The sequence below is a fragment of the Amblyomma americanum genome, chromosome 2, assembly GCF_052857255.1.
Source record: "Amblyomma americanum isolate KBUSLIRL-KWMA chromosome 2, ASM5285725v1, whole genome shotgun sequence".
NCBI lineage: Eukaryota > Metazoa > Arthropoda > Arachnida > Ixodida > Ixodidae > Amblyomma > Amblyomma americanum.
This window is the reverse complement of record NC_135498.1, coordinates 96136683-96162382: the sequence shown is the minus strand read 5'-3', so window position 1 is coordinate 96162382 and position 25700 is coordinate 96136683. Positions and strand designations below refer to the sequence as shown.

Genomic DNA, 25700 nt, shown 5'->3' with positions numbered 1-25700 from the left:
CTGATATTTTAATACTTTCGCTACATTGCCAAAACAAAGTTCATCAATTACAGATGTCTATATCTGACAACCTTTTCCGACGCATTCTGCACGCCTCCTGATTAGAGTCAAACCAACGCAACTTTCCCTCCTGTAACTTTGCTGTGATATATGCGACGCCAGCAACTCTCCTTGCCCCTTTAATCTGCATACGATCCTTCATGCTCACTGCACACAATCATGTTTGTATAACAGCTCTTAATATCGCAACGTTGCCTGTATGAGGTTCTCATGGCAGGCCACTCATCAAGTTATCCCTCGCGCCTTCTGCTACGTCGTTCTTCGTCCAACTGCAGTTGCTAGGGCGAACAAGGCTTGCTGTGTTGAAAAGAAGAACGGGAGAAGATAAGCCTCCGGATGCTTACGGACGACTCTATCTAGACATGCCTTCTTATCGACACCTCGCTGCGTGCCATGGTTCGGACGACTGTGGGTGTTTGTGTTTCTTCTCCGCCGTGAATTTCCTGCAAGACCTCACAGGTACTTGGGCTCCTGAATCGTGGGCAATGTCATATAGTAGGCCTGCCATCATACTTTTCTCAAGATCATAAGCTCATATATCTATCGCTGCGTCTAGGAGCATGCGTAAGGTGCGTATTTGCATTTACCCACGGCAATAAGAGGGCCTGCGATGTTCCTTTGCACCCTTCAACGAAAGTGTTTTGTTTGATATCGATTCCTTGTTTCATGTTAGGCTTAAACGGAACTATGGGCATTAGGTTGATACCATAGCTTACAGTCTGATAAAAAAATTTTGTGAGGTGGAATATGAAAATTCACAAAAATGTTTTCCTTGTTTATTTTGTGATTCTACAGGGGAGGGTAAAATAAGGACAGGGCAAGTTAAGGGACAGATAAATATCAGAGTAAGCTAATGGGCAACCATGGCTATGAATTATTAAGATGAAATCAATGAATTAGGAAGGCATGGCTGTGCTACATTATAGCAAAAGGCAAAGTTTTCTGTTAAGTTGGCAATGTTGGTTCCAGCGCTACGTAAGGGTGACAAGGTGCTGCCGGATTTAGCAGGATGAATAACAATATAAATTTACGGAAATACTGTGGCTGTAGCTGGTGCATGACAACGGAATTTAGATATTGATGGCAGATACTTTGTTGCAGAGTAGACCTAAATATCATGAGAATATTTAAGATTGTTACTTCCAGGTGCTTGTATTGCCTTAGACAAAAGCTTCGTTGATGAGCGGAGCCACAAGTTCGTTATGCTCGAAAACAAGCTTTCGATACAGATAAAGGTGCAATGTTCTTTAGAGTCTGCAACATCTGAAAAAATAATAAGGCTATATTTTGTTTCACTTACTGACTAAAAATTTTAGACTAAATTCAAGGTAATACTTTTTACCATTCTTGCCTCGTACTACCTGAAGCGATGATCTACACAGCTTACTCCAGTATCAATCACACACAAACAATTATGAAAATTCAATTTCCCACAAACTCTGGACGAAAACTTTTCTGCGCGGGCTTATCGTAATAAAAAGTTCCTCACACGAAAAGCTAGTGGCCTCGGCAGCCGCTAAGTTTGCAACTGAACCTCCTAGTGATCTCGAAAAAGCAACAACAGCATTTTACTACCCATGTGTCATTATACTATGCACTGAATTATTCTAGACCTCGTTGTCGCCGCACTCTAAGTGACTATTGGTGGAACAGAGGGAGGAATCATCACGTCGAACACAAGGGAAAGCACGCAGCCGAACATAACTAAGTTCGAGGAAACATTCCCGCTTCCCGTGGTAAACATGTGCCGCGCTGCCAGCGGATCAGTTCATACGCCAGGAACAGTGTCCTCCTAGTCTCGTAGTGGGCGATGCCAGTGTGCGGCTCGATGGAGCCTACGCTCTATCGAACCGCCCGAGCGGCTCCTTGTGAAGTGCGAGAGAAGTGAAAGCGCCGAAAGTGTTGCGCAACCTGAGCACTCACACAGCACACGGTGCCCTTTTGCGCCCCGCCTCCATCAGAAATGGTCTCGGGCGATAATGGCGGGGCGGATAGTGGTCCTGGACGTCGCTATGTTGCACTCTGCCATACATAGGCCACTCCAGAAGGGTGGTTTGTGTTTCGATGAGATGAGGCGTTGCTATAACATTCACTTTCTGAAATGCCCCGCGCCGGGACTGCAAACCATTTCATCATTTTGTCTACTGTGTACTAGAAGAGAGCATGGCTTTTTTTTTCCTCGTACGAAGTATAATATACATTCGGCTTGTGTTTCCCTTTTCAGAGTATAAATTACTTTAGTTGCTTGTGTTTCGCAAGGCTCCTTGCTATGATCGAAATTTCACCACATATTAATGTCTTTTATATAAAATAAAACGGGAGTTGAAATTATGAATGGCACAATGAAAAACGTCAAATATGTGCAAAACCTCTACACTGTCACCTGCAGTTTTTTTTTCCCCTCACGTGATGACTGCTGCTCTCATTTTTTCTGTCTTTAATTTTTATTTTCTTCGGCATCAAACTCTTAGTGAGATGACATTTGATGGCGCACTTGTATTATCTGGCCTCCTCCTATGATAAGATTTTTTTTCTTGAAGTAGATTTTTCCCAAGGAGCGAAAAATTATGATTACCGTGCTACCCTGTATCAGTACACGTAGGAACTTAGGAGGTGGTTGCGCGCCTCGGTTCACCGCTTATAAAGGCTTGCGCTTTCGCTCATCAATAAACAGTTGAAAGTCTGCGCCCCTGGTGCAGTATTTGTTTCAATTTTCTACCCTGTCTTATTCGCATAGACATATTTCACAGCCCCTCACTTTAAGCTAAGCGATTGTAGAACAGCCGCGGGCACACGGCGTTGCGTGATTTTGAAAACAAAATATGTTAGTATCGGTAGATACCTGAACAACACGTATACTAGAAAACAGGAAAACATACCCTTGAAATTAAAAATGTATTCTTTCGGCGAAGCCTACCTTTTATAGTCATGGTAACCAAATTTCTTTTCTCACCAATTCCATGAAGACTAAGCGGCATAGGCTCCGGTTTCTTGTGTTTTTAACTGCTGCTTTTTTATCGAGCCTTAAATCATAAAGCTTAGGTAAGGTACAGGCGTGGCCAAAAGTAAACGGAGCGCACAATTGCCTTCGTACATTTTCCACTCGCTTCCTAACTGAGACTGGCAACTGTGGTATGGGCAGGCTAGTAGTACACGACAGTTCGCTTTCTCATGAACAAATATTGTTTCCTCATGTCCAATAGGAAAGGCTAGATTGCAATTAGAACGAAATGGAGCGCTCCGTTTAATTATGTCCGCGCCTGTACATGCTAAAAGCAGCGCAGCGATAAGTTTCGAAAAATATAGGCAGACTTGTAAATATCCGCAATATTGCAGTGTAAAAAAATCAAGGATATGTTCATTTTTGTTCAGGTCTATTATATAAAAATTCGTAACTAAAACAAAGATAATGAGGAACTCGCTGCTGAATCCCGAGTCACTGTTTTATCGTACATTCTTCTTCGCCTCATAGCGTGCCTTTTTTGGGCCTTTAATACTGCAGGGACTCTGCTCCCACACCGAGCACAATGGACAGCAGTGACCCTTCAGAACAAGAAGTGTCGGAGGAGATGCACTATAGCAGACTTAAGGTGATGTTGTTACTTATTTTTTTCTTTTTATAACTCTGATGTAATGATTCTACGTGTCATTCGCCAGAGTTTTCACATGTAAATGTCATTCATCTGAATTGCACGCACGTTGAGAACTTCTTGAGAACTGAAATGACGGTTCTGGTAGAAAACCATTGCCATATGTTGAAGGCCCCTACGAAAAGGGAGCTGAATTAAATTTAGGCATGAATGTTTAATCCGTACAGGTCAGTGAAGAGATCAATATCCATTAAACTTTATGTGCAGTATAAGGTGTCATAAAATACAACTGCTTGTGATATTATTAACATTACCAACTGCAGATGTTCTGTGTATAGCATAGAAGATTTCTGTTTCCTTGAATCTAAAACTGAAGATTCCCAGTCATCAACCAGGCGTTTCAAACACAGGAATCGGCTCTTTATGCATTAAACACGTTTGATGCCACGCTTTCATGTAATGCAAAAAATGAGTCACATGGGTAACTGTCACTCATAATGGGGATAGAAAATGTAGTAGAAATTTGTTCATGCTAACCATCCAGAAAAGAGGCACCTACAGCATATAACAATTTCGACGCAGGAAATCATTGTACAATATGCACGAGTGGAAACAAACACGAAAAGCACATTCTAATGCAACAGCGAATATAAACAGCTACCTTTCAGTGATATACATTTTAAATGAAAAAATTTATGATACTGCAAAAAGCAGGCAAAGTCAGCTTCCTCGAATACTTCCTAGAACCACTGCATCTGTACAGAATGGATGCAGGGAGAATGACTAAAATAATATTGTAAGTGCACAAAGAATGAACTGGGCAAGGCGACACCTACACTGATATTTCTTTAAGAAAACAAAACTTCAGGCCAACACACAAGTGCATGAGAGACCAAAATATGATCTAGATGTCACTAATTATTGTCTTCTTCAATTTGGCTGCTTATATGCTGCTAATATTTGAATATTCTTAGCAAACAACCTGTCAGTAATAGGCAAAAGTTATGGCCACCATTAATCTCCGCCTCTGAGGCTATGACGCGATAGTGGCAATGGCTCCCATCAGCGACTCCACTTGTTCTCGCTTTCATATTACCCGATCACGTGCTGTACTGATATCAAATGTCACATGACAAACCAATGTCACGTGACGCAATCATAAAGTCGTTCGCTTACGCTCACCCCTCACCGACAAGCACTTTACTACTCGCTTAATCAATACTTCCTTAATTGATGTCTCGATAATTGCACACACAGTCATTAGCATACAGTGGTGAGCTATAACTATACGCGAAAGACCACGCGACGTACATATAAAACCCTGCGTAAACCGTGGCGCACGAACGAGCCTGCGTGGTCTATGGGGTAGTGCGACTGACTCGCAATCCAAATGTACGCGTTTCGAATCCTCATTGATGATCTGAACTTCGTTTTCAATGTAATTAGTTTCCAACAAATGCTCTAATAACGTTCAAGACATATTTCGGCCTTATAATTCCAGTTTATGTCCTGTCTCAATCACTTCTCAATTCCATGGCTTCACGTTTGACACCAAAAATTGCGACGAATACGGAGTTATGCGACGCACAACGCCGGACGCTCGAAGATGCAGTAAGGGCCGATGTGCTCGGCTGGTAATTCGGACAGTGCTGGAACAGAGAGCCAGACCAATTAGCCGGTGGAGAGGGGAAAAGCGAGCTTGCTTTTATTTGACTGACGATTGCGGAGGCCTACATATTTCGAGGAAGCGAGCCAGCTGTCGGCACTGCTCGGCACATGCCCAAAATTCTTGGGCAAAAATTTTGAATCTTGAAAATAGTGATCCATTCTTCCGATGTGTGAAAAAATCATTTTTTATAATGTTTCCATTGCTTGCATCGAGCAGTTAAGCTGCCATAGAAGACCAATAAACCAATAAGGAGTGCTTGTGGCAATAGCAAAAACGTTAATAGCTAAAAATTCAAGCCTAACCACGGGAGATCCGCGGGTATATTGATTCTTATAGTGAAATCTTAAAATGTATGAAAAAATTGTGCTCATCGAATTTTTTAAGAGAGGAAGAGTAATTGAAAAGAAAAAAAAATCCAATCACCGACATATACCACGTGCCGTTTAATGTTAAATATTCTATTTTTAAATCCGTGCAATAACAGCCGATGGTGACGTCTTACACATGCAAATACATTCCACGCATGCTTCACTGCGGAAAAAATTTTAAGGCAAGAAATGTTTCGTGGAAGGTGTGCGTGGACACTACATAAATGGCTCTGGGTAGCCCACGCGGATTTTACCGTTTCTCTAGAACTGCAGTGATTTCTCTTTATGGGCAAAAATCTTATTAGGTACTCAAATTTGGCTCTTTCTCAGCTTCTACAGTGACAGAGCCGAGAGTTTTGTTTTTCCCAAGCGTGCGTCCAACTGGGCGTGGTTACACGAAAAATTGGAGTGGACGCTTAGCTCCGCTGTAAAAGTATGAAGCGATAGCGTAATGGGTTAATTCCCTCATATGCAGAATTGGCATTTTCTACACTGATAGATCGCTGGGAGTCCTCATACCACTACTGGTGCAGTGGTTCAGAGGTTAAGCGATGCGCCACTGCCCTGCGATGGCAGGTGCTGCCACCGGTGGGCCTTGTGTGACCCAGATTGCTCTTCCAGAGCAGCAATTTATTAATTGCCACCTGCAACAGGCGAGCAGGTTGTGATGACGCCGCAAGGTCAAGTTACCTAGGTTACCCGCCTGCCTCCTAGGCTGCTGCTCTGAGGATATTTCGTCGATTTTTCGCTAACGGTGAACGAAGCCGACGGTGCCGACGCCGGATTTTCCCATATATGCAGAAGTTTATTCTCTATTTTACACTCATATATGCCTGGGAGTCCTCACACCCTTCACGGCGCAGTGCTACAGCGCCACTACCCTGTGGTGGCAGGTCCTCTCAGAGGTGGGCCCTGTGCGGCAGAGGTTGCTCTTCCCAAGCGAGCAGTCATTAATTTAACTTCCACCGGCCACGGTGGACACTATCCGGAGGGCAGCTTGCCATGAGCCTCAAAGCCACGTGATCTATGCGGCCCATCTGCCTTCTAGGTTGCTCTATGGGCACCACCTGCCAGTCTTTGTTCTTATTTTTCAGTTACAAGGCCGACACCAGAATTTTTGAGTAACGGGTCCTCTAACGTAATCGCGTTAATAAACGTTAAAACACTGTGGCCGCTATGCTTTCTAGGCGCTGCATGGCAGAGAAAGATGCGGAGATCTTAAGGCACCAAGTATATCTTCCAAATATTTGCACCTGAATTTAAAGCTTTTTCTCAGATATCTTTCATTCTTTTTTTTCAGAGCCTTGTTCAGAAGGCAATGGGAACATCAAATGGTATAAATCGACTTGGCTTGGATTTGATGGATGACTGCTGGTTCTATTATTATTTCAACAAGTCTAGGTTCACGCACATGCCGTTCGAATGCGAAGTACCCCAAAGTGGGGATAATCTTGTTCAAGTGATGCATTGCCATTTAAGAAAAGCACCATGTGAGTATTGCTTACGAGTAGAATAACAGGTCGAGGCCTATTAATTCGCTTAGCAGGTAAATTGGTTTAAATTTCGAGGACACTCCTATGTACCGTGTTATGGGTATGACGCAATAGGTTTAGTGGGTAATGTCCATATATGTGTAATTGGTCATTCTCGACTGTACAGTCATAAGTCCCTGGGTGTCCTCATACCACTACTGGCACAGTGGTCCTCTGGTTAAGCGATAGCCGTGTGATGGCAGGTGTAGCTATCGGTGGAGCTTGCGCGACCCTGGCTGCTCCTCCTGGGCAACTTCTAGCGACCACTCATTAATTTAACTGCCATCGGCCACAATGGTCAGTTTCTTCACAATCCGGTGGGCAGGTTGTGATGACGCCACATGTTCACTTGACCTCCACTGCTTCTCCGGGTGTTTTTCGCCCACAACGCCGACACCGATGCTAAGGAATACACCCGGTTTTGTGCACAGCGGGAGCCTTAACGCTATCACGTTAAAATGTACTGCGCATGTAATGTTTTTAAAGAAACCACATTAATGATAACAGTTATCTTCCTTTGCCATCTAATTTTTCTTCGTACACGATACTGCGCTATATTATTTTTAACAGTTGCCGATCAACCGGATTTCACTGAGCCGGTGGTTTGTTGCCTAAACGCTCCCAATCATTACTTTAAGCCTCTGGTACAGGCTCTTCGTTCTGCGTGTTTAGCAGAATCGTTTGCATTACGAAAGATTAACTTCAATGTCCAGCAAACGAATTGGCACTTCTATCAATTGGCGGTGCGGGATGGACGCTTTTATTTTTCTTTCTTTTTACAACTCAATAATCTAACCTATGTACTCATTACACCAGCCCCATACATCCGGCGTTGACATTTAGAACACTCAGACTAGGCAGTGCACTGTTCAAGCGCGCGAGAGGCGCAGACCAAAACTGCTGTTGCTGACTAATAAGCATTGAATTCCTAGACATTCGATGAATAATGCACAACTATATGCGTTAATGTACGGCAATTCCTGAAAAATGATGGCTGGTGTAATATTTTTGCGTATTTAAATAGCAATCATACAGAAAGTCAGAGTTATATATGTGCAAATGTTGAATCAATATTTTTGTTCTATTTTATTCGTCATTTTTCTAACCTTACTGCTTACCATAAACACTAAGCAGCAGCCTTTTGTGTGATGAGCTATTCCGAGCTGCCGATTTAGTGGCAGCCTGAATATATTTATATGTTCATGTGTTTTCTCTCAGCCTCCTGAGAGAACAAACTTTTTATTTCCCCGGTTTTTGATTTTTTCTGAATATGTTCATATGCACCAATTGGCGTTCCTTTGTTGATAAAGGTTGCGACTGCTGGGAAAAGAGATCTATCTGCAATTTAGGCATCAGTGTCACACCAGAAGAGATATGGGACCGGTGGATTGACGTGAGTTCTTTCTTTATTTTGTAAAATTTTATGTCATTGTAATGATTAAGGTACGAGTGAAGGCTGGGTGGCGGACAAGAATACAGGGAAGAAAGCAGGCGGTGTGACCAGTAATCATTTCGCAAAAAAGAGCGTAAAGTGAATCACCACACTAGGCCTGAATATTCAATGTTCAGGAAGAATACTTAACTATCGCTGATTTGTGCTTATGTAGAATATATTTTATTCCTATTTTTAGGAGGTTGAGAAGTAGACCGCTGCATCCAAGCAAAATCAAAAATGTAGTGTCTCGAAGCATACAAGTCCAACACTGTGCGACCGTCTCATTGTACTCCAACTAGAGTGTGTGTCGTTCGCAGGCTGAATAGATTTAGCGATGAAAGGTCAGGGCCGCACGAGAGGGTGCTGCGTGTAAGGAGAGTGTTATGAGCGCCGAGAAGACCACTCTCGTAGCCGCCTCAGTAGCCGTAATTCTTCTTCTATTTATTATCAAGGGGCAATATTTGGTGCGGTTATTAAGGCGCTATTTCAAAAAAGTTTGCTGCTTAGGTACCATTACTTCACCTGATATATCAAAACGTATTGGTTCGTTCCTGATGATCGTATAGTTCTCTAGACGTGTGGCTGCCGGTCGCGAAAGAAAAAGTGTGCCTATAGAGAAAGCTACGACCACCGTAGTAAAACGGAATGCGGTGAAACTACCTTGAAATAACCTGCAATTTACAGAACGTATTGTGGGAATTCAGTTTCTGGTACACCAGTGAGTAATGTCGTTATTATGATCGCCTGAGCAGCTTGTCGGACGTCCCACTGGCTTTGCAGGCAGGTAACCCTGTGTCAAAAGTTCGGGCGCAATTTTTATGCTTTTCATAATGACGCAGCTGTCCAAACAACACTTGAATGAGAATGTAACCGAGGGTGTAGGACACTTCAATTCAGAGCATGCCGTCATGAACACAAACGCTAGTATATAAAGATGTCAGTTCGGCTAATGGCAATCTCTCACACAAATATTTTGGCTGGAGCTAACATATATGTACAAAAACCACGGTCTAGTCAAGATTTATAAACAACATTAGGGACTAAACTGTGTTCATGCACTTATAATACTGAACTATATTCCCGATCTCCTCTTTTGATACACTGCAAATACGCATCGCGTCAATCGGATGCCACCAGAGCACCAAACAATTCACCCTTCTTTGCTCCAGCGACCACCGCCTTCGCAGCGCGCTTCAAAACACGCCCCGTCTCTCTTGCCCCGTTGTCTCAATTCAATTTACACTGCACCACGGCACGACAGCAAGACAACAGGGTTCGGCAGAAACAATGGTAGGAAACGAGGCGCAGAGGCACACACCGCACCTGCTCAGCTTTAGTCTGCGTTTTCTGAGGCTTTCTAGGTTGAGGGTGTAACCTTTTGTCGGCGCTTGCTGAGAAATGTCGCTGAGAAATGGACCAGTTACGCTGGCCGCCTTCGAGTGCATTCGAGAAAGATGTCTTTTCTTTGTTTCTTCGGCGTGGACACCGCAAACGCTTAGCTCTAACCACAGGTGCCTCTTACACAAGCCAACTCTGAAAACAGCGCGTTAGGAAAATGACAAAGATACGGGCGAGCGCTGACGATGCAAACATTCACTCCGAAATAGCCCAGCTGCTACAATCGATTCACACACTCTCCTTCTAGCTACCACGTCCTCCGCTGTCAAGAGTGTCTCATATGTGACAGTGGGGAATGGTTAATAAGCAAAATGCTTAAATTAAATTGTGGGTCTGTGCATGTATTAACGACAGCCACAGTCAGAGAAACCTGCATTCTGCTAGTTGAAAAACATTACTGTACGAACATTGAGAGAACATCTGATTCGAAATGCTTGCGATATATCTGCCATGTTGTTTTGTACTTTGTATTTGTACAGTATGTCATTTAAAACATTACACCATAATGTTCATTGTGGATGGTAAAGCGCGAAGCAGACAAAAGACAACGTAGAGGAGTACACGGACAACCGCCTGCTCGAAACTAATTTTTTATTGGGAAAAACACTTCTTATATGTAAGAATCGTGTGAGACTAAATAGCTTAAAGCACTTACACACAGCACTTTTAATGGATATAACTTTATCAACTCACCTGTCACGTGGTGAACCCCTGTCAAAAAACAAGCCGTTAAGCTGCGACAACCCCTCCTCCTTTCACCCCATGTCGTAATCATCAATTACACCTCTTCATCAACGTACAGTGAAGAAGCCTGACTTACACGTTGTAGCTCTTTCTTTGGGATTGAATATGTTCCTACTATTTGTCTTGTTTTTCGTCATGGTCGTGTAACAAAAATTTTTGTGTTAGTAACCAAAGAACGGCACTTTTATTTTTTCCTTGTTCCCTTTCCAAAAATCGAGGCAGTGATCTTTCAATGAAAATTGCTAGAATCCGAGAGTGAATTGCCGTGTTCACGCCGACGAATGCTAATGCATCGGCCGGCTTGGCCTATATACAGCGTGTTCAGGCTAACTTTAGCCAAGGGTTAAAGGTAAAATATCTAAGCTAGGCCAGGGAAACCTCTTATATACACCTACCAACTGGCTTCCGCATCATAGGCAATTTTTTGTTTTGCAATTATTTAATTAGTAATTAAGATAATTTTTCTAAATGCGTAAATATTGACTTTAGACAGCAGATGTGAGTAGCAAAGATGTAGTTGGAGCAAAGTTCGAATAGCATTGACCTGTGTCAAATTTGGCATTTGAATGGGCTAAAGTTAAACACCTTCTCATGGCGGTTCCTGATGACTCATCAGAGCCCGTTGAACTTTTAAGGCGCAGAGAATACCGTGCCGACATCAAAACGACCCGCCACAGTTTTCAAATTATGCGCTGTTATGCGCATACAAGGATTGACGGCCACTTTTTTATACATCTTATCTAATTTTGGATTGAGAAACTCAGCTTTCCCCAATCGCAAAAGCATCTCTCAAGGTGCTGTGATTCGCAATCAGGGAAACCTGCAGTTTTGAGACTGCCAACCTGTAACAGCCCACTATCAGGAACACAATGGTGTCTGTAGTTTCTAGGTTTGAGCGAATGAAAGACACTGCGATTCTGTTTTTTTTTTACTGTTTCATAATGCCCGCATGCATCGTTTAACAGCAGTGTTACTGTGATGAATATAACAAAAAATACGTGGTCATACTGAAAAACAACTTACGACTTAAAAACTGAAGAGCATCATCCGATGGCACCACAAACGTAAACGACAATTCCTTTGCTCATTCCTAAAAAAGTTTCAATATATCGAGTATTCTTCTACAGAAGTTGTTTTCCTTAACCAACGGCACGAATTGTGCGCATCTGAAAATATGCACAACCAGTTCATTGGTATGCTTCCTAAAAGGTTTGTCCACTTAGCCTAGAAAAACAATGCTTAATACTGGCGCCACTTTCGATGCAATGCATATACCCCATTTTTGCACAAAAACTTCACCACGCCGAGCTGCGTTCTGCTTCTTGATAACTCGTGATTATGACGGGGCAAATTGAAGGGGCTGAATGGCTCGGTTTTCTTGCAGCGGTTCACAACGTGGTAGATGAGTTTATAAAGTTATACCCATTGAAAATTACAGTGTGCAAGTGCTCTAGGCTCTTTGGTGTCACATCACTCTAATTTATAAAATGTCTGCTTTCCCCAATGAAAAATTTAGTCGCAAGTCAGCGTTCGTCTGAGACGCCTTCTACTGTGCCTTTGTTTCGCGCTGTGCCACCCACTATGAACTACTATGGGAACTTGCGCTGAAGTTTTCGGTGCCGATTGCAGCGCCATAACACACTTTTTAGCGAGAAGAGCAAACAGTTTTGGGTAGTACTATTAGTACTTTTCCGCGCCACCTTCAGGCGCTTATTGACGTGAGCCTCCGCACTCTGTCGAAGGCGCACGTGCCGTGCGTCAGCTATCTGGGCTACGCCGAGAGAAGCTAGGCAATGAATGCTTTCAGCCAAATGCGGATGTCAAATCGCGCAGAATGTGTTCTCGAGTTTGCAGCGGCCCAAGCGGCTGACAAAACAGTTTTGAGTCACCGAATGGAACAATTGCAGTGCCACCTTGGCAGCGCAGGTTCCCCATTGCCAACTCCCCACTATCCATTATTCTTCAGTGTACATCGTTACGCTTGTTTGTACGTTAAAGTTATGTTTACAAGGGCGATTTTCTAACTTAAAACATCAGTGTAACTAGGAATTTTGTGGGTGGAGAATGCACTTAATCGCCAATAAGTTCCCTCATAACGCCGAAGGAAATTGTCGATCTCCTTTTTTGATGTACCGCGGCTGCGCTCCCTCTTGATCGGCTACAAACGCAGCAAAAAACAAAAAAATCTCACTTCTTTGCTAGAGCTACAATCAACCGAAAAGGCGGTGAACCACAAACCACGTCCTGGCTCGCTTGAGCCGTCCTGTTTCCAGAGTTCTCCTGAGTTCGCATTAAACCACGGCACAACAGTAAACAACGTAATCCGGCAGAAAACAGCTCACAAAATAAAGTATAGAAGGAGACAGCGCACATGTTCCCTCCGGCCCGCGAGCGATGCATCTGGATTGCTATTACAGCCAACGCCCCTACGCTTTTCATCGCTCAGGTGACCGCCTGGCCATAATGCGCCGCGCGCGGGCGGCACAGTTCCCAGTATTCTGGTACCCTTTAATTCTACTGTGCCACCAATGCTTATCGGTCTGCACAATAAGCAGCTGTTTTCAACTTTCCCGGTAATTAAAAGAGAAGAAAATCGAGAAATGAGTATCCTTGCACAGTAGCGTCTAATTTTAAAATCGAGACGGCAATGAAGATGTTTTGAACACTTTTCATTATTGAACATTTCGGTGTCTCTAACCTGCATGCACGAATCAGCAGACCGCGCTTCAACCCTTAGCCTGCAAAATAACTCGGCCACCAGGGCCTTTGATTCACCTTGTCAAGCAGCGGCGCACTGCATTTACTCAGCGATGCTGGCAGCTGCTGTCATATACTCGTGAGAGTGCAATCATTTTTCATGATATGGCGCAAATAATTACTAAAAATTTGTTTTTTTTAATGTTTTACTCTGTTTTCACATGTTAAGTTGTACAAAATGCGGAGATGGCCAAGAGGACTCTGCATCATCATCGGCAACATTGTGTTCAATGGTTTGGCCGAAGAGCGGGAAGGCTGCCTTGAGGACGTGAAGCGCATGCGAGGGCTCTTCATGGCTCTCCACTTTAACTGCGTCGTTGCCACCAACCTCAAAGCTGCGGTGAGCTCTTGGTTTTATATTATATAGTGTCCTTGCGTTCGGCGTGCGGTTGCTTTCATTACACAGCGTAATTACACAGTGTGCCCTGCGCCAAGTATATGAAGTCATCTGTTATTATTTCACATACAAAGAACTGCACGCTTACACCAACTAAACAATTTGGTGTTTAGTTGATGGATGATTTGATTTGGTGTTGAGGTGAGTTTAGCCCATTCAAATGACCAATTTGACACAGGTCAATGCGTGTGTATTGCGCGTCGTTAATTCCCATACAAAGAACTGCACGCTTACACCCACTAAACAATAGAAAAGTTTCCGAAATGTTGGAATACTTTGCGAGTTTTGTTTAATGCCATCCTTCATGAGAATACTTAGAACTTTATGTTAAATGAAATTAAAGTATGGGTTTACTGAGTTTTGCTGAAAGAAATGCGTAGCAGCGGTCTCACACAAAACGCGCTTTCGAAACGCGAAGTGAGAGGACGGATGTTAGATGAATCGTTAGCTGGAAAAAAGTGTCCACCTATGGAACGTTTGGCCGCCGCGGTGGCTCAGTGGTCATGGCGCTCGGCTGCTGACCCGAAAGACGCGCGTTCCATCCCGACCGCGGCGGTCGAATTTCGATGGAGGCGAAATTCTAGGGACCCGTGTACTGTACGATGTGAGTGCACGTTAAAGAACCCCAGGCGATAAAAATTTTCTAAGCCCTTCACTACGGTGTCCCTCATAGCCTGAGGCGCTTTGGGACGTTAAACACCCACAAACCAAACAAACTATGAAACGTTTGAAGATCGATGTCGACCACTTTGGAACTTGCATCGTGCGCTGCCATTGCACTGAACCCCCATTAAGACGACTAACTCTTCGCACTTCATTACTTTAAGAGTATCATCGCAAAACGTGACTATTGTCAGTTGCCGCTCAGGCACTGAAGCTATAGACTTGAAAGCCTGCGTCATGCTTACTGCTCCTTTCCTCCGAACCAAACTTGGAGATAATCTTTAGGAATACATAACGCTACATGTTTTTTAAAGTACCAAAAATGACTGTTGAAACTGAGAACAGAGCACGTCATACCATGTAATCTAGCGCACAGAAAAGCAAAACTAACTCGATTTATATTTAGCAATTTTTCTGTCCTCTGTACTGAAAAGAAACTATACCTTATGCCAGAAATATACGACTTGAAACTTTGCAAGAGTGGAAAGACTACAACTACATACGACAGGCGAATAGCGCAGATCCGGACTACGACAGTAGAATAGCTAGGAAATAAGATCAAGGTGAAAAACGTAGCGCAAAGAAACGAGGACACAGAAAGACGGACAACACACGGCGCTTACTTGTTGTCCGTCTTTCTGTGTCCTCGTTTCTTTGCGCTACGTTTTTCACCTTGAAGTTATGAACCAACAAGCCCAAGCATATACCCTTCTGAAATAAGAGTGGGTTCATCGACAGATGAAGAAGACTCCATCACAACATCTTCTCATTCGCAAGTCTCCGTTTGGTTGCATTAACGCCGTTTGGTGTGTCATTAAAGGAATCTTTCGCCCTGCTGCCCGTCTCCAATCTTCGACGTCTATGCGAAGGCAGGGGAACTCTTGGGTCCGCTACGAGGCGGATTGTATTTGGCTGGCATTCTGAAGCCACGAATATGAGCTTCCCAATACCCCTCAAGGAGGAAGTATATTACAATTGTATCGCGCCAGTACTAACCTGCGAAGAAAAAACACCGAGGCTGACGAAAGGGCACGCATTTAAACTCATTACTCTTAAGGGAGTTAGGAAGATGACAAGTGTGCTAAGACAGATTAAAAGACCAAAGTGAGCAAACGAGCAAAAATCGAGTTAGAGAAATCCTTACTGCGATCAAGAAGTGAATGAGCGCGGCATATGCGGACAACGTACAACTGATGCTCGCTTAGGTAACGCAGTAGATTTCAGGAGAAAACAAACGTAGCAGCGTGCGACAGACTGTCAAGTGGAAGGATGAGGTCAGGAAGTTTCACAGGGATATGGTGGTCGGTCCCTGCTCAGGACACTTTAATCTGGGGCGCAGTAAGCAGACTAGTTTGTTTTACAGTGGACGAGGTTAGGCTAATAATCACGATGAATCTAAACCTAGCGCCGTTCATACGCGAGAAGACCTGTAGGAAAACGCTTTTCATCTTTTGGCTGAGCCGTCTACCGCGTTAGTTGAGGAATCAACTTGATTGGAGGGAGCCGGAGTCGAATAGATTTTTTATCTCGTATATGGCTTCCACTAAAAAGGAATTTTCACTCCTCCTAGACCTGAGTTGCACCATGAGATCGCTAAGACGTTCGAAAGAGATTACATAACGAAAGATGAAAATAAACGGGCTTTTCGCAGCGCACGCGATATACTGACCGACTAAACCGCCGTCCCGACCGAACTGCCGTTGCTTTTGCACAAAACAGCATAACATCAATGCGTTCGTAGCGGAACGCATGCGCTGCAAGGGACCTTACCGCCTTTAAAATGCGTGCTTATTTATAAGCACATAGTAGTTCCCTTTTCTCTTCGCGCTGCTTCGCGCCGCTATGATATATTAGGCATTAGAGTCACTGGAGAGCTTTTTAAAGTATCGCACCGTTTTTCGACGTGTCGCCGGAAAAAAAAAACCTCTGCCACCGCCTATTGCTTCCATAACAATGAAGACCAACATTTACAGGGTATCTGCACAGAGCGAAGACGTTTCTAAGCCTCTGAGTTCTCATCTCGTATCTGCATATATGCAAAGATAAGTTTTAAAATGTTTCTTCGTTTCATCTGAGCTTTTGTCGACGGTACGTTTGACGCTAAGTGCAGCAACAACGCAACTGTTACTTTTTTCATTTAGCGCATTTGCAATCGCATATAGACTGGACGTTAGGCAGGCGCACCCGTATAACTTTGAAATCTTGTGGCGAGCAGAGATTTTTGAAACACTTAGAATATCGCGATTATCGTCACCCTCCACTGGCCCTAGAACCCTCATTGCTGCTGCCGCCTAATCCTTTTTCCTTCACTATAAAAACATTTTCTTGTCAGAATAATCCGGCTGCCTTAACCGCCCTATCAGATGAAGTATTGCAGTTTTTTTTTTTGCAAAACAAGTACTTTGAGTACTTATTGTGTACTATGAGTAAAAGAAATTACAACTTGTTTCAATGCAAACATAAGCGCCTGCGTACCTTCTAGGCACCAGCGTAACCACACTCGTTGGTGTCGATTTCTACAATAATATTGAGAAAGCAATTTAAACTTGGTGGTAGGAAACAAACGAGGTTTGCTTCTGCGTTAAACTTTGCCGTTCCTGTACAGTTGTACAGCTAATTCCAATGACACCTCAGTCTGAATGTCTTTCTGGCATTTATTTGGCACATGCTCGAATTATGTTTTTTATCTGAGTTGTTTTTCTGAAGTCTAGAGGCAGAGGATGAGCTATTTGGGTGTTTATATATTTTTAATATACGCTCACTATTACGGTTCAACCCATAGAATGTTGTGTCCGGAGTTTTTTTGTGGTGTGACTAATGTGTTATCACCGACCTGACAGTTTTTCGTGTAACGAGTGCGTTGCAAGTGTTTCGTCAGGGTGAGTTACTAGCACACTTGCCTTGGGTTTCGAGCTGTGGTAACCAACACACGTGCACCTTTCCGAGCCCGACCCTCCTGCAAGGCTGCTTCCATGGCCGTCCCGCAGCACGACCAGTGCGCCATGTCTCTGATCGCGTCTAGCTTTGAAGAAGAGCGCGCAAACTCATAACGCCTAAAAAGCTGAGGTGAAATTTCGAATAAGAAAGTATCGTAATCGTTGGTTTGTTTTTTTCTTTTCACACTACTCGCGCACTCCCATTACTTGGTCCCTGCCGGTACACACTCTTCTCCGTTCATATAGCGCTAACTGTATGAAGGGTTTTCTGAGACCAGTATAATTTTTACCACCTGGCAAGATTGTAAGGAATTGCATCTCGCTGCCTCTTACCAGTAGAGCTTGCAAAGACACACTTCACGTTTAGTCGAGTTTCAAAACAGTCAAATTTCTGTCTTAGTGTGATTCGCGCTCAGGTATCGATAATGGCTTCGGCTGAGTTTTTAGAAAACAAAATGACAACGATGCATGCAACGGCCAGATACGTAGACAGCGAGCACCTTTTAGCTGTCTAAATGAAATGAACAAGGTTAACCAGCGTTTGCCAGTATACTTTTAACAGTGGGTGAGTGACGGCAAAGCTAGGCCAATATAGACAGCTTTCTAAAATTCATTAGCTAATTCTGGCAAACTGTGGCGGAACTCTGGGTAACATGGCCCTTGACAGCCATGAGCCTAAGATGGCACAGCCAGCAATGGCAAAGAGTGAGAGAATTCTGGCTAACCTGGCCAATGGCAGCCATGATTTTATGACGGCACAGCCAGTAGTGGGAAAGCGACGGAGAACGAGTGCCATCATTGGATGTGTTAATGAGAGGTTCAGCCAGCATGAGATGTCAGTGGGAACTCCGTGGCCTACTCAGGGTCATGCTTTGCCAAAGGCTTTCTAATATTGGCCCGCTGTCATGTGCTATCTGGGTGGGCACCGGGCTCTCGCTTTCTCTCACCTCGGCTATGATATAACGTATTAGCGGTAAATTTGTGTCATTTTTGTTATTTTTAGTGATGATTGGACACTTCCAGACCTAAAGGGGAGCATAAATCAGTTGCTGGGTGAGTTGGCATTTTATGCTTTCATTCACCCAGCTCGAAGACGAACACGGGCAAGAAAGAAGACACCACAAAGCGCAGACTTCAAACTGTCTCCCCTCTTATCCATGTTCGTCTTGGCGCTGTGGGAATGGAAGCATAAAGGCGAGCTTTCATTTGTGGACAAAAATATTTGTTTATCTAACAACCAGACGGTGGCAATAGGCTCAGCTTATGCACCCCGATTCAAAGGGGGTGCTCCAATCTTCCATCCACACATTAATTCATTCCATTCATATCGTTGCGTCTCTGTTTGCATACGCTGAACTAAATGTACCAGTGTCAGCAATCGCGCAACTCCCGGCAAAATGTTTATGTTTAAGGAGTGTAGGCATGTATACACTTATTGCACGCAGACAGTGTTTATTTCTGCTATTTTAACCACTTTTGTTTACGCTTTGTGCCGACGACAATTATATCACGATGCACGGAGGAAAACGTTTAACAAGCTCTCCTGACTGTCTGAGTAGGTCTCTACCTTTCATAGTGCCTCAAGGAACGTATCAGATGGAGTATAAATGCTGATATTGTCAGACAAGAAAAACTCAGTCTGAAAAAAATCCAGCTCTATAAATGTAAAGTGTGCAGAATGTGACAAATTAAGTGATTGACTCAACTGAAGAAAAGACGTTATCTTCAAAAAAAATTATTTGAATGCAGAGCACATATAAATGGTGCGTTTTGCAGCTGCTCATTCAACCACTCCTGCTTCAGTACCTCGTAAGGCTTTTAATCGGCTTATAAATACACACCTCCACACAGTTCAACCCAATAATTGCCATGAAACTTGATTTATCCTTACGCCACTCCTTCATGTGCGAAATTTATCGCTGGCATTCCCACAAAAATACACATTTTAAATGTATTTTCCCAATACCTCAGTTGAAATGAGAAAATCTGGAACTATACCACTCGGTTCTGCATATTCAAAAATCATTTACAATTTCTTCGCCAAAATTTCGTTTTAGATTGTTTTTATAGCTCTCCTTCCAGTAGATTCTTTTTATAGCTCTCCTTCCAGAAGCTTTCCCGCGCCATAAAAGTAAGCTTTTTGAAAGAGCAAACCTCCTAATTTTCGCTCAGCGCTCATGTTATTGCGCAGGAAATGAAAAAGTTGCTGAAATGGGCCGCTGAGCAATGTGATGACTCAACGGATGATTGCTTGGTTGCGGTCCTGATGTCTCACGGTGAAGAGAACTGCATTTACGGCGCGGATTACGAGCCACTGCATCTTTACTACGATGTATACGAGCAATTCAACAACGACAACTGCCCTCAACTCAAGGGAAAGCCCAAGCTCTTCTTCGTGCAAGCTTGTCGTGGAGGTCAGTGCTGCCTTTGGTTCGCAGAGTGCCGCTAAAACCATTTCACCACAGTCAATTCCATCGTGAGCACAATTACCTGTCGTCACAAGTAAAACCCAAATTATGATCATGTACGCGTGCTCCTGAGGATGCAAAATGGTGCTATTATCACAACTGGCCAGCGGATAGGGACTAAAGCAGAAAAAGAAAAGTGCGGAACATATTTCAAGGCCGAAATTGGCTTTCTTTTATTTCAATGGTAAACAATACAAAGGTCAACAAACTATCGAACATAGTGAAAAGCAATGCATTACAGAACGTGCCCCCAAGCATTATCAAGAGGCCTTTCTAAACCCTTTGGTGTGCTCAAGCTTTGACCATGCACCTTTGATCATATTTATATGTGCGTTAGAACAACACGTTTGACTGCAAACTTCGCCCATTCATCTAGTTGCAGTATAGCGTTTATAGACCATATATAATTTCTTTTCGTCAAACAGTTACCCAAGCGCTAACCTGAATTAGATCTCGGTCGCAGGCTCAAAAGATTTCAACTCACCTGCCCGCATGTCGGCACGCTGCCCTTGCCTTCAGACTTGTGTTCGAGCCCTTCAGGACATTTTTCTCTTTGTGTTCTGGTAAAGTAACTGACCCCTCTTTACTTCGAAGCTTCTATGACGTGTAGATAAGCTGGTGTGAGCCAGCCTTTCGTGGTTTAAAGCAATGCGCACCTGATTCACTCAGTCTGTCGAGAAATGAGTCGCTGAAAAATGAAAACGAAAATTGGTTTTTGTGGCAAAGAAATGACGCAGTATTTGTCTCACATCTCAGCGGATACCCCACCCGCGTCATAAGAGAAGAGATAAAAGAGGATCTCAGAGGAGAAGGGAACAAAGAAATGACGTATTGGAGGGCTCCGAAATAATTTCGACCTCCTGGGGATCTTAAACTTGCACTGATGTCGCACAGCAAACGGGCACCTTTGGGTTTCGCCTCTATCGAAACGCGGCCGCCGCGGCCGGACTGACCTGCCAACATCAATTCTGAAGAAAGAATTTACAAATGCAGCTCCGAAATCAGAGCACTTCTTGAAAGGAGACAGCTTCCTGGCTTCCTCAATGCAGAGCCTTCGGTAGCGGGTATCGCCAAAATTTGAAACTGTAGTCGAAAATGGAATGAAAGTATGCAAAACGCACTCAGAACGAACGCCAACTTAGAACGCACTTGCATTCCAGGCCGTGCCTAGAAAGGATAGGCCAGCTCGCGTCAACAAGTAGCAAACCTTGCATGGTACAAGATGCCGCAATAAGACATATGCAACTCCCAAACTTAAGCTTTGGGAGCTTCGCCCTAAAGCTGCATAGCCCCTATATGGCGGCAAGAACAGCGTAGATAGCAGCAAAAAGCATGGCAATCAGCAGCTTGCTATATCATAGCCGGGAGGTTTAAACCTGAGGTGTTCCTTCTTAACTCTATAACTTTCAGGAGTCTTAGGAAGTAGATGTCAAGTGTGTTCTTGTGGTTACGGTTAAGCGGGATGTAGAGGTGGTGTTTAAGGCAGACAGGAAGTCGATGACAAATTAGGCGTCCGTATTACTCCTGCTTTGTAGGCCAAATTTGTCGTTTGTTCTTTCCTGTCACGAACGTTTTAGATTAGATATGGTGTATAAGCAGATATGGCGTATAGAACTGGTGTATAAGCAGGGGCTTTTGTTACGCCGAACAAGAGGGATAAATGTTTTACCGGAGTCGTTGTCCTTTCGGACTATCCATCACTATCCTCTGTGGGCAGATCTTTACACGGGCAGATTTCTCTTAGTTACATTCATTATTTTACTGACTTTATGAGCTTTCCATCGCAAATCGCATAACTTTTGTCCGTTCTTCTCGTTCCTTCTACGACTCACCAGGACGCCCTTTTTAAGCGTCGCGTGGCTTCCTTCAACGTGCGTCGATTATTGTGACGCTGGTCATCCCTTGAGGAGAATTATGAAGCAATATTCGCAACACTCCAGAATTGTGCACACTTACGTGCGCTCAAAACTATGACTTTTGTGAAGGCAGAAGTAGATGATTCAACATATTCAGGCTAGAAAACCATAACGCCGCAGCATCAATGCACCGACACCAGAAGACAGTCTACCCTTAGTAAGACGCACACAACCTTCCGAATGAAAATCACAGATACAAAACGCAGTCGTTGAAACCAATGAAAGCATGAAATGCGTTTTTATTTTGGTGTTGACGAATACAACCTAGCATTGTAATAATTTTAACCGACTGATAATTGATTAAAAAATATGCATGCGGCATGCGGATAGGCACGCGGATTGAAAAATTTATCTGCATGTCGCGTATGATCTTCTACCAATTAAGCTACAGTGGCAGCGATGCAGACAAAATTTCGAGTGTACTCGTGCTACTTGTTGCGGACTCTTGAGAATGTTCAACAGCGCCACAGCCGTAGCTCAGTTTGTAGATCACCGCGCACGGCATTTGAAGGTCGTGGTTCATGGGTTCGGATTTCATCGAAAGGATGTAATAGTCTTCCATTGCTTACTTGCCGAGTTATCTAAATCTGAAATTGGTACGACGATATATATATATATATATATATATATATATATATATATATATACCTCTAATTAATATCATCAAATAATATAACATTGCCGTATTGCCGTTTATTTTTTTTCCATAGAGTATTGCCTCTTTTTATTTCCATATTTTTTGCTTCTCATTCAACCGAGATGACTATGCTTTCCGCGTTTCGCTGTATACTTATCCATGGTGCTTTCTACGCAGAAAACTACAGCTGCGGTACTACTGCCGTGCCGAAGAACTCTGATTCCGGATCTCTGTCTGCGAACCCATGCAACGCGCCCCAAGCGTCCAAGATTCCAGAACGAAGGGATACGTGGTCAGACATGTATATTGCGTATGCAACCATCCCGGGCTACGTGGCGCTTAGAAATGCAGAAAGTGGCTCATGGTTTGTGTCAGCCATATATGAAGTGTTCTTAGAGCATGCTCATACCGATAGTCTTGCAAAGCTTATGCGCCGTGTTCATGATGTTATATTGAGCCGAGCATCTCATGACGGAAGCCGACAGACACCCTGCACGGAGCAACTTGGTTCGAGAAAGAAGCTGTATTTCTACCCTGGCCGCATGTACAGTCGCAGAACTCCGAAGCACAGCAGTTCTTGCAGCAGTTTAAGATTTTTGAAGTTCAACAAATGGGACCGTATTTTTAGTGGCCTTGAGCGCAGGATGGCATTAAAATCAGAGGGAGGAGTGGCAGCTTTTGAGAAGGAAATGATAACTAGCTTGGAAGACGACTCACAGTCGGAGTAGTTGCCCTGTTTGGTGTTGAACGACAAAGCTAAGAAGATGACTTTGAATATTTTATGCACTGCTCTGTGCGCACTTCAGTGCTAACTTTTAGAAAGCAGAGCACTGTGAACAATTTCTTGGTACGATCTCAACAGGCTAAATCTTTCATTGTCTCCGCATGTCATACAAAGGTAAGCATTACATTCCTTACCAAATACGTCCCCGGTACATACGCTCAAGGAAGGTAAATACTCGCAACTTCCTCACTAGCAAAGTTATCACCCTGCTCCAGGAACACCCTTTTAACAATGAGAGACTTGGAAACGTACCTAAAAGGGCTTTTGACAACATGTCCTGTTTGCCCTGGGTTGGTGTATAAACAACTGCTTTGGAACCGACCTAAAAGGTGTTCTAATCTTTTTGAATAGGACTTGGTAAATTCAAGATCTTCCACACCTGGTTAAAATACTCGATCGATACTATTTGAAGCGCCACAAATACACCGCAGGGTGTTCTTGGACTCACCACTGCCTCTTTTACTATAATCCTAATGGCGAAGATACATATAATAGGCTCCTTCGATAGGCAAAACATAAACGTTAACTATTGCCTTGTATGATAAGTGTCCAGAATTTGACCAGCAAGGTCGGTCATGCCAAAGAAATTATTTTAAACCCTCGCATTATTCATAGATCTATTGATCGTATGCTTGTGACAGGCTTTGCCGAAGGCTTGCTTTCCGTTTTAGTGTATGCTTGAAAGAAGCAACTTTAGCAGGATTGTGCAAAAGTTTTTCCGCCACTGTAGTATCCAAGTGGGCTTTTGTTGTACGACAAGAAGCGTGCCAAGAGGAGTAGCGCTTAAAGGGTGCTATCGCCACTATTTCTCATATTCTCCACGACGGCCAATGCGAACGCCCTAATGAAGCCTTGTTGCTGAAAGCTTGGAGATGAGCAAATTGCTTCTTTATACAGCTTGATCGATGCAGTGGCACACCATTATATCAATGACTGACGAACAATTCACTTGTGCCCTTATATGGGCATGTAGGCGGAACCTAGGGAAAAGAGGAGCACTTGCGCGAGAGAGAAGGTATGCGTGAAGGTGAAAGAAAGAACAGTGGCTAGGTCTCTGAAGCGATACCCAAAGATTACCCCAGGCCGTTTGAGGTATCCATTAACGCTATCAAGTCGTAACCTTAAGGCGGAGCTTAAATGCGCAGTCAAGTTTTTTCCTGTAAAAAAAGCATCTGATGCTAGAGACACCTTTTGCCCCTTGCATTTCCGTTCCGTGCCGCCACGTTGCGGAAGGCAAATGACTGTTTCTGCATATACTGGAGCACGATTCAGGGCTCAAGTTTTTCATCTCATACAGGTTCTATACTGATTCTTGTTTAACATTTCATCTCCTTTGTGGTGTCAGATAGCCCTCCCCTTGCCATTCTTTTCTGCCTTATGGTCAGCTAGAGTCATTAATTTGTCCCCAGGGCTCCTGACCGAATTTCGGAGTTCTCAGTTTAGTTGCACAGCCGGAGAGTATTCATATAAAGCCCCGATATAACAAACCCAGGCGCTGTTTTATTTTGCTGCCCAGGTTAGACAGCACCGCTGCGTTCTTTTTCATCTATTTGCCCTTGGTTTGTCCATGCTTCCCGCGCGCAGAGACTAGTTGCCTTCGACGGTTCTAGATGGCGCTGCGATGCAGTTTCTAGAGATTTGGCAGCCACTTCATCTCTTGGTACATCACTCACTGTTCTCCCTCGCCTTTACATCCCCTCATTCCTTTCGCCCGGTGCAGGGCAGAAAACTACTTTTATCTACCGGTTAACCTCCCCGCCTTTCCTCCTCCTCCTTGGCGCGCCCACTACGCCTGCTATTGTTGGTGGATGAAGCCACCGATTGGGAAACAGAATTTCATCCCACGGAAGGATTTAGGATAATTGCAGGGCCTCTATTCCAGAGGACTTTCAAGACAACGGTTCCCAGCCATAGCATTCACTGGATATAGATCTGGCGAAATGGCGTTTACTGAATCGGTAGTCATCCAAGTTGGTTACTGCGTTTTCTTCGCAGCACTACAGCTTACGCTTCAGCCGCACGGTTTAAACATGAAATCATTAGAGCTGCATAAACAATATTTTTTGAACTGCGTCAGTATGCCTTTTGGCGTAAAGTATTATTTATATACGCAATTCCATCAAGCTCTATGTAAATACGTAATGCGTATGTTGTACCTCCAACTACAACGTCTTTGAATGTCATCCGTCCTTCGATGTACGCCAATCGCTACCACGGAAGCATTTGCTTTCCTGAGACCAATTCGGCGCCCTAACGCTCACTGTTTGGTATTACGCAGTAATAACTGTTCAACTCTTGAAGCTAGAGTGTGGTAGCTGCTCTTCCTAAGCCCCTCTGTTTAGTTTG

The 25700-nt window shown here is 43.7% G+C and overlaps 1 protein-coding gene across 3 annotated transcripts in view; it reads left to right on the top strand.

The window, feature by feature from the left end:
* Positions 1 to 370: 370 nt before the first annotated feature.
* The window catches only part of LOC144121640 (caspase-3-like), a 30468-nt gene continuing 5138 nt past the window's right edge, over positions 371 to 25700 (top strand). Inside the window, exons 1-7 of one of the 3 annotated variants that reach the window (XM_077654949.1) lie at positions 371 to 519; positions 3563 to 3650; positions 6988 to 7177; positions 8530 to 8612; positions 13723 to 13893; positions 19741 to 19963; positions 22748 to 25468. In XM_077654949.1, coding sequence (XP_077511075.1) covers positions 3588 to 3650; positions 6988 to 7177; positions 8530 to 8612; positions 13723 to 13893; positions 19741 to 19963; positions 22748 to 23298 — 1281 coding nt within the window. In that variant the 5' untranslated portion in view covers positions 371 to 519; positions 3563 to 3587 and the 3' untranslated portion in view covers positions 23299 to 25468. Of the gene's footprint in view, positions 630 to 3562; positions 3651 to 6987; positions 7178 to 8529; positions 8613 to 13722; positions 13894 to 19740; positions 19964 to 22747; positions 25469 to 25700 lie in introns of those variants that run through there. The other 2 variants (XM_077654950.1, XM_077654948.1) reach the window with 2 other exon arrangements.